The sequence below is a fragment of the Microcebus murinus genome, chromosome 16, assembly GCF_040939455.1.
Source record: "Microcebus murinus isolate Inina chromosome 16, M.murinus_Inina_mat1.0, whole genome shotgun sequence".
NCBI lineage: Eukaryota > Metazoa > Chordata > Mammalia > Primates > Cheirogaleidae > Microcebus > Microcebus murinus.
In genome coordinates, this window is record NC_134119.1 from 29,160,116 (window position 1) to 29,175,382 (window position 15,267).

The following is a 15,267-nucleotide window of genomic DNA, read 5'->3' on the forward strand; positions in this document are numbered from 1 at the left end:
CTGGGAGGCCAAGGCAGGAGGATCGCTTGAGGTCGGGAGTTCGAGACCATCCTGAGCAAGAGTGAGACCCCTTCTCTATGAAAAATAGAAAAAAAAATAGCTGGGCAACTTAAAATAGAAAAAATTAGCCAGTGGTGTGTACCTGTAGTCCTAGCTACTTGGGAGGCTGAAGCAGGAGAATTGCTTGAGCCCAGGAATTGGATGTTGCTGTGACCTAGGCTGACGCCACGGCACTCTAGCCCAGGCAACAGAGTGAGACTCTGTCTCAAAAAAGAAAAAAGAATTAGGCCAGGAGAAAGGGCATAAATCATGACTGTCCCACCCAAACCAGGATGCTGTGTCCCTAACTGAGCAGGCATGTGGCATGTGCTTCCTGTTGCTGCCTGGGATCCCGCAGTGAACACCAGCATGTTTTGTCTATCCCTTCTCCTGTGACGCACAGCTAGGTTTGCTCTTACTTTCCCCTAACATACACACTCACACACACACACAAAAAGAAACCACTGCGAAAAAATCCCAGGCATGTCCCCTGACAGTCCTATGTGAGAATTTCCGTAGGACTGTGGAGCTAAAAACAATTTATTATAATATCAGGCACATCTCTGCATTGCTCAAAAAGATTTTCCCTAATGAAATTTCAGTCCTGACGCAAGGAGTTATGGGGACATAGAAAGCATTCCTCAGAGCTTCTTACCTTAGTGACACCACTCTGGCCTTCACTGCCAGCCCCACCCTGCTGGGAATGTAGGCTCCTGAGGTTCCCGCAGTCCCACTCACGCCTTGAGGAAATGACTTTTGACTGCAGCTCTGAGGGATGAGTAGGATTAACCAGAGAGTGAGATGAGACAAGGAGGTTAGGTGAAGGGAACAATATATTCATCCTTCCTACACAAATATTTATTGAGCACATGTATTTAAAGTCCCTGTGGCCAGTCGGTAACAGGAACAGCAAATATTTATGCAGAGTTTTATTGCTTTTTCGCTGTTTCTCTCAGACGGATTGAGACAAAATGACTTATTTTCCTTTGGGTAGATACCCAGAAGTCATTTTATCCAAAAAGACACCTGCACTTGAATGTTTATGGCAGCACAATTCACAATCGCAAAGATGTGGAATCAACCCAAGTGACCATCAGTTCAGAAGTGGAGTAACAAAATGTGGAATATATGTATATATACCGTGGAATACCACTTGGCCATAAAAAGGGATGAATAAATGCCTTTTGCAGCAATTTGGGAGGAACTGGAGACCATTATTCCATTCTCAAGAATGGAGGAACAAACACTACATGTACTCTGTAATACAGCGGTCCCCAACCTTTTTGGCACCAGGGACCGGTTTCATGGAAGACAATTCTTCCATGGACTGGGGAGGGGGATGGTTTTGGGATGATTCAAGTGCATCACATTTATTGTGCAGTCAGACCTCTCTGCTAATGATAGTCTGTATTTGCAGCTACTCCCCAGTACTAGCATCACCGCCTCAGCTCCACCTCGGATCCTCAGGCATTAGATTCTCATAAGGAGCGCACAACCTAGATCCCTCGCATGCACAGTTTACAGTAGAGTTCTGCCACCACTGATCTGACAGGAGGTGGAGCTTACACGGTGATGCCAGCAATGGGGAACGGCTGTAAATCCAGATGAAGCTCCACTGGCTTGCCCACCGCTTACCTCCTGCTGTGCAGCCCAGTTCCTAACATCACATACTGGTACCAGCCTGCAGCTCAGGGTTTGGGGACCACAGCTCCAATAAATTGGAACTGACTTGTGCACACAAGTACACAGAGGAAAGTGAAAGTCACAGGAAATCAAGCAGGGGGAAGGGAGGGGCAAAACCCACCTAACAGGTACAATGAAAACGATTTGGGTGATGGGCACATTTACAGCCCAACTCAAGCCATCTATCAAAAGCATTTGCACCTCCTAATATTTTGAAATTTAAAAACAAAAAACAGAAGGCTCAAGAACATGGGTCACCTGGGCTCCTAATGGCTGATCTATTATTAGTCATGCCACCTGCAGGCCTGATTTCTGAGACAATCAAGTGAAAAATCCCTGAGGTATGAATATACCTCCTAAAAATAAGGATGTTCTCCTGTATCTGCATTTCTCAAACTAAATGTGCACATGACTCTCCTGGAGATCCAGTAGGTCTTGGCTGGAGCCTGAGATCCTGCATTTCTACAGGCTCTCAAAGTCCTACAGAACCTAACACATTATCACACCCAAGAGTTTCTATATTGAAGCAATAATGTTATTATTTAGCAAACAATCTGCATTCACATTTACCCTCTTGTCTGAACATTACAGCTTTTAAAAAAAAAATGTTTTGATCCAGGATTTAATCAAGCCCAAAGTGTGCTTGATTCTGCAGTAAGCCTTTTACAACTGCCTTGATACATAGAAACCTTTTTAAAAATAGACACCCCCTGAAGTCTTTTTTATTTTTTGCATACTCACTCACTGTTACTTAGATGTTCCAGTATCTAACAGCCATAGCAATCTTGATAACTAAAGTCATTTTTCCATCCTTAGAAACCTACACAGATCAAACACATCTGAAGCTACCATGTGTGTGAATTAACATTTTTTTTTTTTTGCTTGATAAATGAATGCCATCCATCTATTTTGGTTTTTTGTTTGTTTGTTTGAGATAGAGTCTCACTCTGTTCCCTGGGCTAGAGTGCCGTGGCGTCAGCCTAGCTCACAGCAACCTCAAACTCCTGGGCTCAAGCAATCCTACTGCCTTAGCCTCCCGAGTAGCTGGGACTACAAGCACACACTATCATGCCCGGCTAATTTTAATTTTTTTCTATATATTTTTAGTTGGCCAATTAATTTATTTCTATTTTTAGCAGAGACTGGGTCTCACTCTTGCTCAGGCTGGTTTCAAACTCTTGACCTTGAGCAATCCGCCCACCTCGGCCTCCCAGAGAGCTAGGTTTACAGGCATGAGCCACTACGCCAGGCCCATCCATCTATTTTGGATTGTGTACTGTGTCTGTGTACTTGTGATTTGATTCACAGTAACTTCTCATGTTATGGAATTGATTTGCATTGAACACAACCTGCAAATAAAAATAAATAAATGGATTTTAAAAAGCCATGCATAATCATTTGACCACATTCTGTCAGTTACAAGCAAGTCCTTAAAATCAGTCTAGATTCAAATGGAGGGGAATTCAATCCCACCTCTTCAAAAGAGTAACCACCAAAAAAAAAAAAAAAAAAAAATGCAGCCATCTTTAAAACTACCAAACACATCTCCCCAAGCCATCACCCTACAGGGATGTCTTTTTTGTTTGTTCTTCACCCCTGCCAGTCTGCACACTTAGCATATTTGGTCTTATTTTACAGTGATGGGTTTGTCTTATACCCTTCCTGCCCTGCCCTTTTGAAGCCTACAGATTTCTGGACAGCAGAAACTGGATTTTCTCCACATGAGTTTCCTTCACAGGGATGAGCTCAATACTTCCCTATACAGAATCATCATTGAATAAACCTAAAGTCAGTTCTTCTGCTTGCTGAAAAATTATCTAAAGCTGCTAACAGAGGACAGTTAAATACAACATGATATTTTTTTAAATAGATGTGAAGTTGCAAACAAAAAGTAAAGGAACTGGTGCCTATCCTGCAGAAATTATTCCACAACATTGAGAAGGAAAGAATCCTCCCCAACACATTCTATGAAGCCAAAATCACCCTGATACCAAAACCAGGAAAGGATGCAACAAAAAAAGAAAACTATGGGCCAATATACCTTATGAATGTAGATGCAAAAATTCTCAACAAAATCCTCCTAGCAAATCGAATTCAGGTGCTAATCAAAATAATAATACATCATGACCAAATTGGCTTCATCCCAGAGATGCAGGGATGGTTCAACATATGCAAGTCTATAAATGTAATTCACCACATAAATAGAAGCAAAAACAAAGACAATATGATCTTCTCAATAGACACAGAAAAAGCATTCAACAAAATTCAATACCATTTTATGATAAGAACACTTAACAAGATAGGCATAGACAGTACTTACCTAAAATTGATATAAGCCATGTATGACAAACCCACAGCCAACATCATACTGAATGGGGAAAAATTGAAAGGATTCCTGCTTAGAACTGGAACCATACAAGGTTGCCCTCTATCATCACTTCTATTTAACATAGTGCTAGAAGTCCTAGCCAGAGCAATCAGATAAGAGAAGTGAATCAATGGCATCCAAATGGGAGCAGAAGAGGTCAAACTATCTCTCTTTGCTGACAATATGATCTTATATCTAGAAAACCCCAAAGATTCTGCCATGAGACTACTGGAATTGGTAAACAAATTTAGCAAAGTCTCAGGCTACAAAATCAATGTACAGAAACCAGTAACATTCCTGTACACCAACAACAGTCAAACTGAGAAACAAATTCAAGACTCAATGCATTTCACAATAGCAACATAGAAAATAAAGTACCTAGGAATTTATTTAACTAAGGAGGTAAAAGACCTCTATGGGGAGAACTACAAAACACTGAGGAAGGAAATAGCAGAGGACATAAATAGGTGGAAAACCATACCATGCTCATGGATAGGCAGAATCAACCTTGTTAAAATGTCCATACTACCCAAAGTGATCTACAGATTCAATGCAATCCTTTTTAAAATACCAATATCATTTTTCACATACCTAGAAAAAATAATTATATGTTTCATATGGAACCAGAGAAGACCCCGTATAGCAAAGGCAATCTTAAGCAAAAAGAACAAATTGGGAGGCATCAATTTACCAGATTTCAAGCCATAATTCAAGACTATAGTAAGTAAAAAAGCATGGTACTGGCACAAGAAAAGACACATAGACCAATGAAACAGAACTGAGAACCCAGATATAAAACCATCCTCATATAGCCATCTAATCTTTGACGAAGCAAACAAAAACATACACTGGGGGAAAGAATCCTTATTCAATAAATGGTGCTGGGAAAACTGGATAGCCACATGTAGAAAACTGAAACAGGATCCACACCTTTCACCTCTCAGAAAAATCAACTCACAGTGGATAACAGACTTAAACCTAAGCCATGAAACTATAAGAATGCTAGAAGAAAATGTTGGAAAAACTCTAATAGACATTGGCCTACACAAAGAATTTATGAAGAAGACACAAATGCAATCACAGCAATAACAAAAATAAATAAATGGGACCTGATCAAATTAAAAAGCTCTGCACAGCCAAGGAAACTATAACAAGAGCAAACAGACAACCTACAGAATGGGAGAAAATATTTGCATGTTACACATCTGATAAAGGGCTGATAACTCGAATCTATATAGAACTCAGGAAAATCAGCAAGAAAAAAAATCAAACAACCCTATCAAAAAGTGGGCAAAGGTCATAAACAGAAACTTTTTGAAAGAAGATAGACTAATGGCTAACAAACACATGAAAAAATGCTCAACATCTCTAATCATCAGGGAAATGCAAATCAAAATTAGATGTCACTTATCTCCAGTGAGAATGGCCTTTATCAAAAAGTCCCAAAACAATAAATGTTTCACTTTTGAAGCTCTGACTCGAGGGTGGAGGGGGGACATGGGCAATATATGTAACCTTAACATTTGTACCCCCATAATATGCTGAAATTTTTAAAAAAGGAAAAAAAAAACAAAAAAAACAACAAATGTTGGTGTGGATACAGAGAGATAGGAACACTGATTCACTGCTGGTGGGTCTACAAACTAGTACAACCTCTGTGGAAAGTAACATGGAGATAGCTCAAAGAGATACAAGTAGAACTACCACTTGATCCAGCAATCCCATTACTGGGCATCTACCCAAAAGAACAAAAGACATTCTATAAAAAAGACATCTGCACTTGAATGTTTATAACAGCACAATTCACAATTGCAAAAATGTGGAAACAACCCAAGTGCCCATCAATATATGAGTGGATTAATAAAATGTGGTATATGTACACCATGGAGTTCTACTCAGCCACAAAAAACAATGGTGATTTAGCACCTCTTGTATTATCCTGGATACAGCTGGAACCCATTCTACTCAGTGAAGTATCACAAGAATGGCAAAACAAGCACCACACGTACTCACCATAAAAGTGGTTTTAACTGATCAACACTTAAGTGCACATATAGTAATAACATTCATCAGGTGTCAGGCAGATGGGAGGCCAGGGAGGGGATGAGTATATACACACATAATGAGTGCAGTGCACACCATCTAGGGGATGGACACGCTTGAAGCTCTGACTTGAGTGGGTCAAGAGACAGATGTAACCTAAACATTTGTACTCCCAATAATATGCTGAAATAAAAAATAAATAACAGCCAGTGTAAAAAGGGAAACAAAGAAGCAAAATGTATGTCTAGCATTTACTATGCCTTCCAAGTTTACTTCCTCAAAACAATCCTGTTTTCTTTCTTTTTCACTTCAAACAAGTAATGTGCTGGCATTGTAACAAGGTTTGAGGTGGGCACATCTCTCATTGGTAAGTGAAAACTCAATTATCACACTTATGAACTACAAAAGGATCACAATCCTGTGTTTCAACAGTTGTTATTTGCCAGAGGAAGAAACTGAAGCATAGTGAGTGAAGAGACTTGCTTAAGGGTATACAGGTGGGAAGTGAAAATGAGGGGACCTAAGTCTCACTTCATTCATAAATAAGTTGCATTTATTCATCTAACATTTGTTGAGCACCTTCTATGTGCCAGGTCCCGCTCCTTTCCATGCTGTTCCAAAACATCTGGCCTAACTCAGTGAATGAGATTGAAGTTCAAATTGCCAAATCTAGCTGCCCCCGGACTGAAGCTATAGTTCCCATAAAGAAATTACTTTCTTTACTTCCTGCACGGGTGTCTCATGCATTTTCCTGCTCTGCTAATGTTATGGGGTAAGAATGGACGGAGGCAGGGGAAACCTGAAGGGAAGGTGGAACAGAAAGGTTATCCGTGGGCATGATGTAGGTATTCAATGATGGGCAAGGTGAATAGATGCAGAAATAATGAGATGATGTTTTAGTGCTGGGGAAATACCTTTATCTAAAGGCAGATGTGAGATGTGAGTGCAGGAAATATCCTCTGACTTGGAATCAAAATGCCCCTTGTTAAGTCCTGACTCTGCTATTGGCATACTATATGAGCTGTATGAGCCTCGGTTTCCTCATCTACAAAATGACAATAGGAATTTCCTATCTGTGTCAAGAGTTCTTTGGAAATAAAATGGAATATTCATTCATCCATTCATTCATTCATTCAATAAATAGTCACTGAGTGCCCACCATGTGCCAGGTACCATTCCAGGGGCTTGAAATTCAACAGTGAATATTAGAGACATAGTTTCTGCCTTCATGGACCATACAATTCAGCAGAGATGACAGATATTAATCAAACAATTACTGAAAAAATTAAGGATGTATCAATATACTACTCCCCTGCATAACAACCTTGACTGTTTTTACATTTCTCTTGGAATAAAATTCATCCACAGTCCACCAAGCCCAATGTGAGATGACTCTTGCCAGTCACTCTGACTTCGTTTTGCACCATCAGCTCCCTTTTCACTCCCCTCCAGACACACCGATCATCTTTCAGTTCCTCTATCAAGCCCTTCCTCACTTCAGGACCTTTGTACATATCTCTACCTGGAATTCTTATTCTTTGGCTGGCTCCCCCCTTTCCCTATAGGTGTCAAGCCTCCCTTGAGCATCCTACCCAAGGTGATTCCTTGGCCATTCACTGTCCAGCTCCATGTTTATTTCATTTATAGCATTTAGATTTCCAGGAGTTAGCATAGCACCTCTTATGTACTAGGTATGCAATAATGATTTGTTAAAGGAAAGAATTAGTAAATGAATATATATGTGCTTATAAATGCATGAGGAAATTCTAAAATGATATATGAGAAAATATTAAGAGTGGTTGCCTTCAGGAAGGTAGGTCAGGAATCTAAAAAGGGAGGAAGTCTTACTATTCGTTCTGTACCCTTTTGTACTGTTGAGTTTTCACCATGTGCATATTTTAACCCTTCCCTTTTGTTTGAAAACCAATATTAAAAATAAGAATCACATAAATATAAATAAGTAGTTTATTCCAATTGTGATAATAGCCACAAGCTTTATAAACTGTACGGTGTCATGAACTGGGAAGCAATTATTATTGCCTGGCACATAGTAGGCACTCAATACATTTCCAAACCTCACACACCCCCTGCCGTCTTTTTGATTCATTTTTCTCTAAATGATTTAAGTGCATTAACATGCTATATCACATAACTATACACTACCATCTTACAGACCTTACATTTTATTTTGTTCATTTTATTTATTGTCTTCCCAACCTCCTGCACACAGCGCACTAAAATGCAAGACTCATGAAGGTGGGGATGAATTTTTGCCTGTTTTGTTCACCTCAGTGTCCCCACCGCCTAGGACAGTGGCATATAGTGGAACACAATAAATTATTTAAGAAGTGAATAAACAATAGGATATTGGATGGATGCATGCATGAATGAGTAAGTTCTTAGTTATTAGGAATATGAGGATTTGCAGACACTGGGACAGCTTGGGATTGAGGAGACAGAATGGAACTGGGGACTGGGGTCCTCAGGTCTCTCTCGGGATTGGATGCCCACCGCAGTGGTCCAGTGTTCCTTTCTGAACCTTGCAAGTTGCTTAGCAACCCGCCGCCCGGCCCTCTGCCTCCGCTAGAGGGCGAGCGGGCGGGGAGCCGTGCACGCGCGCGCGTGCGTGCATGCGTGTGCGCGCGCGTGCGCGGCGCGGGCTGGGGAGGACGGTGCGTCACTTCCTGTTTCTTTAGGGGAACGTGGCTTTCCCCGCAGCGCCCGTTTTTCCATCTGCGTCCCTACTGCAGCGGCCTGAGGTGGAGTCGGATCCCGAGCGCAGCTTCGCCATGGAGTCGGCCCTCAGCGACCCGCACAACGGCAGCGCCGGGGCACGCAGCCCGCCCAACGGCACGACGCGGCCGCCCTCCACGCCCGAGGGCATCGCGCTGGCCTACGGCAGCCTCCTGCTCATGGCGCTGCTGCCCATCTTCTTCGGCGCCCTGCGCTCGGTGCGCTGCGCCCGCGGCAAGGTAGGGTCAACTGTTTCCACCCCCACCCGGACACGGCTGACACGGACCCTTCCTAGGCTGGACAATCACCTCCTCTCCCCAGACACTGACCTTTTCCAGCATTGGTCGCCACCGTTCCCTCCACCTCGGGCCCACTTCGCGCCAACCAGTCCGACCTCAGTATCTGGGTACTGACACCTTCCCTAAATGGGGACTTGTTTCTGCCCCCACCCCCAACCCGGACCCTGACCCATCCCTCTCTTTGTGCATTATGCCACCTCTAGAAACACTGTCAATCACACTGCAGTTGGGGCACTGGTTGTTTTGAGCCCATCGGGCCCAGCCAGACCAACCCATCCTGGGCTTTGGGTCAACCCTAATCTGTACCTGATGGGATACTGGTCCTGAGGATTCCTGAGTGGTACAACCTCTTGTCACCCCTCACTTAGGAATCCTGCCTCACCCTACCCCAAGGCCGTTTCTACCATCCAGACCTATCCCTAGACTCTACCTTCTGTCTCACTGGAATCTATGGCACCTCGTGTGCTCACATAGCACCCCCAGACCAGGCCCTTGCCCCTGCCTCAAAAACAATCCTCAGCCTCCAGTTTTTCACTTCACTTTCTGGAACCAATTCCAGTTAGCTGGCGCTTCATAACCTGGCACCTTGATGCCTCTACTTTGTAACCAGGCATGGACATCTTATTTTGCTGGTTTCCTCTCCCTAACTACCATCTAACCTTGGACCTGTCCTAGCCAAAACCCAGAGCCTGTTCCTGACTCCTAACCCTTTTCTCACCCCTAGCCCCTGACTCTGTCTCAAAGTAGCCTTTCTCCACATAACCTCAGACAGTCCTTCCACCATTTGGTCCTACCTGCTGAGTATCTGAGCCACTGTTGGCCTCTCTTGTAAGACTGGGCCACACCCCATCCCTGGCCTTCCTTGACATCTGTCTCACTGGATACCTAAGATGACTCCAGCAGCTCCCACTTTCTGTCTCCTTCCCCCCTTCCTCACCCCCACTTCTCTACTATATTAAGTGCCTCTAGCTTGTTTTACCTTCTTACTTCCTGGCACCCTCTCCCCTCCTCCACAGCCTCTTAATCTACAGCTCCCCACTGCTTCTCCTCCTCCCAGACCTGAAGATGGACCTAAGCGGAAGCTGTCTTGCCCAAAGAGGGCAGTCCCACAAAGCAGCTGCCAATTGTGAAATTGCTTAAGCTCAGGTTCTCAAAACACTAGCCAACTTGAGCAGCGGTTGAGGTCTGCCACCTTCCTTCCCCAAGAGCAGAGAACTCACTACTGGCTCTTTCTGGTCAGATGCAAAGGAAAGTAGGCAGGGCTTAGGCTGAGAGACTCAGATGTGACCCCATTTTCCTTATTCTGCCTCTTCTAAGCAAAGTTCAAGTGGCCTTTAGTCTCCCTACCATGCCTGTTAGGCAGACAGTGCAAAGAGAAGTTCTGAAATAGACCAGGACAAAGAAGGTGAAGGGCAGCTTGATCCAAGCAGCTCCCCAAACTGTAATTAATTCTCCTTGGCACCTTCTGCACATGGATCACTAATCTCTTAGGAAAGCACCTTCCAGACAGCAGTATTTCCTGAACTTCCACTATTGTCTAGGGTGGGGGTTTGCTGCAAAGATGAGTAGGTCAGAGCCCTGTCACCAAGGAGTTCAGGAGTCTGGATGAATAAAGAATAATTAGATCTGTGATTATAATACAAGCAGTGCTGCAGGGTTTAGAGAAAAAGATTGAGCACATCTGGGACAGAGCAGGGAGGTTTTTCTACAAGTAGGCTTGGGCCTTGATAAAAGGCATTCTAAGCAGAAGAAACCAGGTGTGAGGCAGTTCAGGAGATAGTGGAAATTCTGATGTGGATGGAGCAGAGGGTAGTATTAAGGCCTGGCACAGTGGAAATTTTAAAAAGCAAATATATAAAGGAGCCAAAACTGTAAGTCAAGCATTTGAGAAGAGACTGGGCGTGGTGCCTTATGCCTGTAATCCTAGCACTATAGGAGGCTGAGGTGGGTGGGATCACTTGAGGTCAGGAGATCCAGACCAGCTCTGAGCAAGAGCAAGACCCCATCTCTCCAAAAATTAGAAAAATTAGCCTGGCGTGATGGTATGTGCCTATAGTCCCAGCTACTCAGGAGGCCATGGCAGGAGGATCACTTGAGCCCAGGAGTTTGAGGTTGCACTGAGCTACAGTGACGCCACTGCACTCTAGGTAGGGCAAGGCTGTCTCCAAAAAACAAAAGGAGAGTGTTAAGCCTCTAAGTATGTCCCCCAGGCATCTCCTGTAGGGCAGTGGGGTTGGAAGTTGTATGAAATTACGAACAGGACCTGACCATTAGTAGCCTGCCACCAGCAGTAACCCGCATGCTCTGAAATTTACAAAACCTTTATCCCCTTTGATGCTCACAGCAACTGAGTGTAGCAGGTTGAGCCAGTTTTATTAGCCCCATTGCGCTGAAAAAGAAACCGAAGGTCAAAGAAATAACTTCTGAAGATCACACTGCATTTAAGGGCAGAACCAGGTGTGCTTTGTCCAAATCCAGGGCTCATTCCTTCATACGGATGCCTCTAAAAGCTCACTCAAGTGGCATTTTGACCTAGAGAAAGGACAGGCCAAATGCCTCTCTTTTCTGCCCTTACATTTCCCTGGTCATTTGGCAAGGAGAGAGAAGAGTTAGTGTGGGGACCTAGGAGCTTTGATTTCCCACCAGTGTTAGACCCAAAAGCCAGTGGGAGGACAGAATTCTCCCAGGGGCCAAAGGGGGCATACCAGGCAGGGCAAATTGTGAATTCATGGGGAGAAGGTGGAGCGTCCAGGCATGTGTTGGGAAGAAACAGCCTAAGGAGGATCTGTCCCAGTGCAGCGCCTGTCCCTGTCAGAGACCTGTGTCCCCAGGCAGGGCCAAATCCAACCCAAGCAGTAGCTGCACATCAGATTAGTTCCAAGACCCTTGGCCTGTAACACAGAGGAGCCTCTCAGCCAACAGGACTGGGTGCCCGCTCTGTGCCAGGCTCTGGGCTGGGTACCAGAAATGCCAAGACAAAGAAGGCCAAGCCCTGCCCTCACAGAGCTCAGTCACCAAGGAGAAGCAGACATGTGACCAGCTGACTAGATTGAATTCTGATATGCCTCCTGGAGGGGGCAGCAGTTGTCTTTGTACGGATGGGTGACAGCAGGCAGACAGGAGGAGAGGGAGGCATGGAACCACAGGTGTGTTCGGGAGGCAGTGAGGAGTGTGCCGTGAGCCCAGGAAAGGGCTTGGATTTGGTGACAAGAAGATGCTCAGGAGCCTGTGGCCTTTCTGAGGAACAGTCCTGAAGGCAATGCAGTGCTTAATTTTTATAGCTACAAAAATACTACACACTTGTAAAAAACTGAAGCAATGCAGAAATATAAAGAAAAACCTCAGTACTATTCCTTGGAAGTAGTTACACACTACTTGGAATTAGCCATTTGGTGTGTAACCTTCCAGAACTTTTTCTGCGTATGTACAAACATGTAATTTATGTGCCTGTGTGTGTGTGTGTGTGTGTGTGTGTGTGTATATGTATACACATCTGTAAATTTATTTTTGTAAAAATGGGATTATACAGTACATACCACTCTGCAACTTGATTTTTTTAAACACTATTTCCTGGTTATTTTACCAATTCAACACATGCAGCTCTACCTCATCCTATTTTATGGTGGGAAGGGGAGGTTATGCATGCTCCTGGTACAGAATTTGAAAGATACAAAGGGATGCGTAGTGAAAGCCTCCCACCCCAAGCTGCCCAATTTCCCTCCACAGAGGTAGCCCCTGTCACCTCTTTTCTTAGATATCCATCCAGGGAGATTCTGTGCCTTTACAAATAAATAATCATATGCTTTTCCCCCATTTTTATTATGTAACTGCTATATATTATTTTATATACACACACATACTTTTTTGCACCTTGCTTTTTTCACCAAGTGTATGTTGGAGATGAAATTATGTAAGTACATATGCTGGGCATGTTCTTTAACAGTTATGTGGTATCCCACCTGTACCCCCCAGTTTGTGTAAAGCACTTCTAAAGTGCTTCTCAAAGTGTGGTCCCTGGACCAACAAGCATCAGCATCACCTGAGAACTGGTTAAAAATGCAAATCCTGAATTAGAAACTCAAGGTGGGCCCAGCAGTGTGTGTTTTAGCAAGCCCTCCAAATTGATTTGCTGGATGGAAAGCTATGTGCATTTTTTGGTTAGATAGATTTTACCAAATGATCCACTGTAGAAGTCATATGAATTTACTCTCCCACCAGCAGTGACCTCGATTCTTGTTTAATGGCCACCTAGTAGTCCATTCTCCAGAGGTTTTTAAGCAGGTATGTGATACAGTCAGGTGTAGAGCTCTGAAATAGCTCATGGCAGGGGAGGTGATAGGGAGAGGGAGAAAGAAGGGTAAGGAGGCTGGCACAGGGTTTGTGATGAAGATGGCAGTGGGGACCCACGAATTGGGGTGGGAGGTTAGTTCAGGAAATGCAGTTGTGGGAAGGTAAGTGACTGAATGTGCTGATAAGGAGAGGAGACCCAGCTGGGGGTCTCCAGCTGGGGCAACAGTAACAGAATGGTCCAAGAATTCCGGATCATTTCCAGGGCATGGCCTGGAAGCAGTTCTCCCAGAGCTCGAGCCATGCCAACGTCTGGAAGCTGGGCATCTGTCTTCCCTTACTGCTTTTGCTTCCACCCTGATAACTGAACATCTAGAATGGTGGCTCACACCTATAATCCTAGCACTCTGGGAGGCCAAGGCAGGAGGTCCTTTGAGCTCAGGAGTTTGAGACCAGCCTGAGCAAGAGCGAGACCCTGTCTCTACTAAAAATATATATAAAGAAATCAGCTGGACAACTAAAATATATATATATATAAAATATTAGCCGGGGATGGTGGCGCATGCCTATAGTCCCAGCCACTCGGAAGGATGAGGCAGGAGGATTGCTCGAGCCCAGGAGTTTGAGGTTGCTGTGAGCTAGGCTGATGCCATGGCACTCTAGCCCAGGCAACAGAGTGAGACTCTGTCTCAAAAAAAAAAAAAAAAAAATTCTGAATGTCACTAGAAGCTCAATTTATTTCTGCTATTGTGTCAGCTTTTCTTCCCCACTCAGTTGTGTTTCAGGAGCTACTGCATTTGCATACGTGCATCTGGTTTAAAAATCCCAATCCAGTTGGTAGAGAATCCTAACAACTTTTAGTATCTTTGTCACCACAAAGATTAATTGTTCAATTACTGTCAGGGTTCTCTTCCTGAGAAAGTTCTTGGGCTCCTTGAGCATCTTGTCACAACTTTCCAACAGAATTCCAGGTGGGAAAGATGAGGTCATCTGGGACATAGTTGCCAGGAGTTTGGGGTCTGGAACTGCCTCTGTTTGAATTCCTGGCTCTGCCACTCACCAGCTGTGTGATCTAAGCAAATTACTTCACCTCTCTGAACCTTAGTTTCCTCATCTATAAAAGGGAGCTTTTAAAAGTACTGCTTTGTGGGGTTTTTGCAAGGGTGAAATCATGTAAAGCATCTAGAACAGTGCTTGGCACATATAGAAATTCTCAGTAAATATTATCCTTATAATTATTATCGTCATTCAGATTTCAAGTCTCCCATTCTGACTCAACATTGCTGCGTGAGATATTTATAACAGTCACCCACAAAGGAGACCAGATTCCTCTGTGTGGTGGAGCATCTGTCCAACCTTGGTTTGTCACTGAATAGTATTAAGCCTCTTCCCACCCAGGGTACCAGGCTGAATTGAAAGGAATATTTGGAAATGAGCCATAACACTGACTTGTAGGTGAAACCACAAAGTCCCAGGTGTACTTTCATAGCCCTGAGCCTCTGCACTCACAGGTCCTTCTGCCTGGTAAACCCTTCCTCTCCCTGTACACAAAGCAAACTCCTCAACTCAGCACTTATCTGGCACCTACTGCATGCCAGACCCTGTGCTTGACCTTCAAGGCCTTGCTTAAGTGGCATCTGCTCTAGCCACCTCTGACACTCCCCTACTGCTCTGCAGAAATGGGGTCTTGTCTGCTCTCCCATGATTCCCTTGTACATAAAAGCATATAGAGCTTGAATGATGACTCAAGACACAATGCACAGAAATCAGAATCCTCACAGTTCATCTTGCAGTTGAGGAAATCAAGGCTCCCAG

The 15,267-nt window shown here is 44.0% G+C and overlaps 1 protein-coding gene and 1 non-coding gene across 2 annotated transcripts in view; one reads left to right on the plus strand and one right to left on the minus strand.

Moving 5' to 3' along the window:
- Positions 1-6,440: 6,440 nt before the first annotated feature.
- On the minus strand, positions 6,441-6,544 carry LOC142861541 (small nucleolar RNA U13). The gene has a single exon (XR_012912767.1). It is a non-coding gene; the product is annotated as a small nucleolar RNA U13 (small nucleolar RNA).
- Positions 6,545-8,779: 2,235 nt separating this feature from the next.
- Positions 8,780-15,267, plus strand: part of HM13 (histocompatibility minor 13) — a 42,481-nt gene continuing 35,993 nt past the window's right edge. The window contains exon 1 of the mRNA XM_012755065.2: positions 8,780-9,105. Within this exon, the coding sequence (XP_012610519.1) occupies positions 8,923-9,105 (183 nt within the window). The 5' untranslated portion in view covers positions 8,780-8,922. The remainder of the gene's footprint in view (positions 9,106-15,267) is intronic.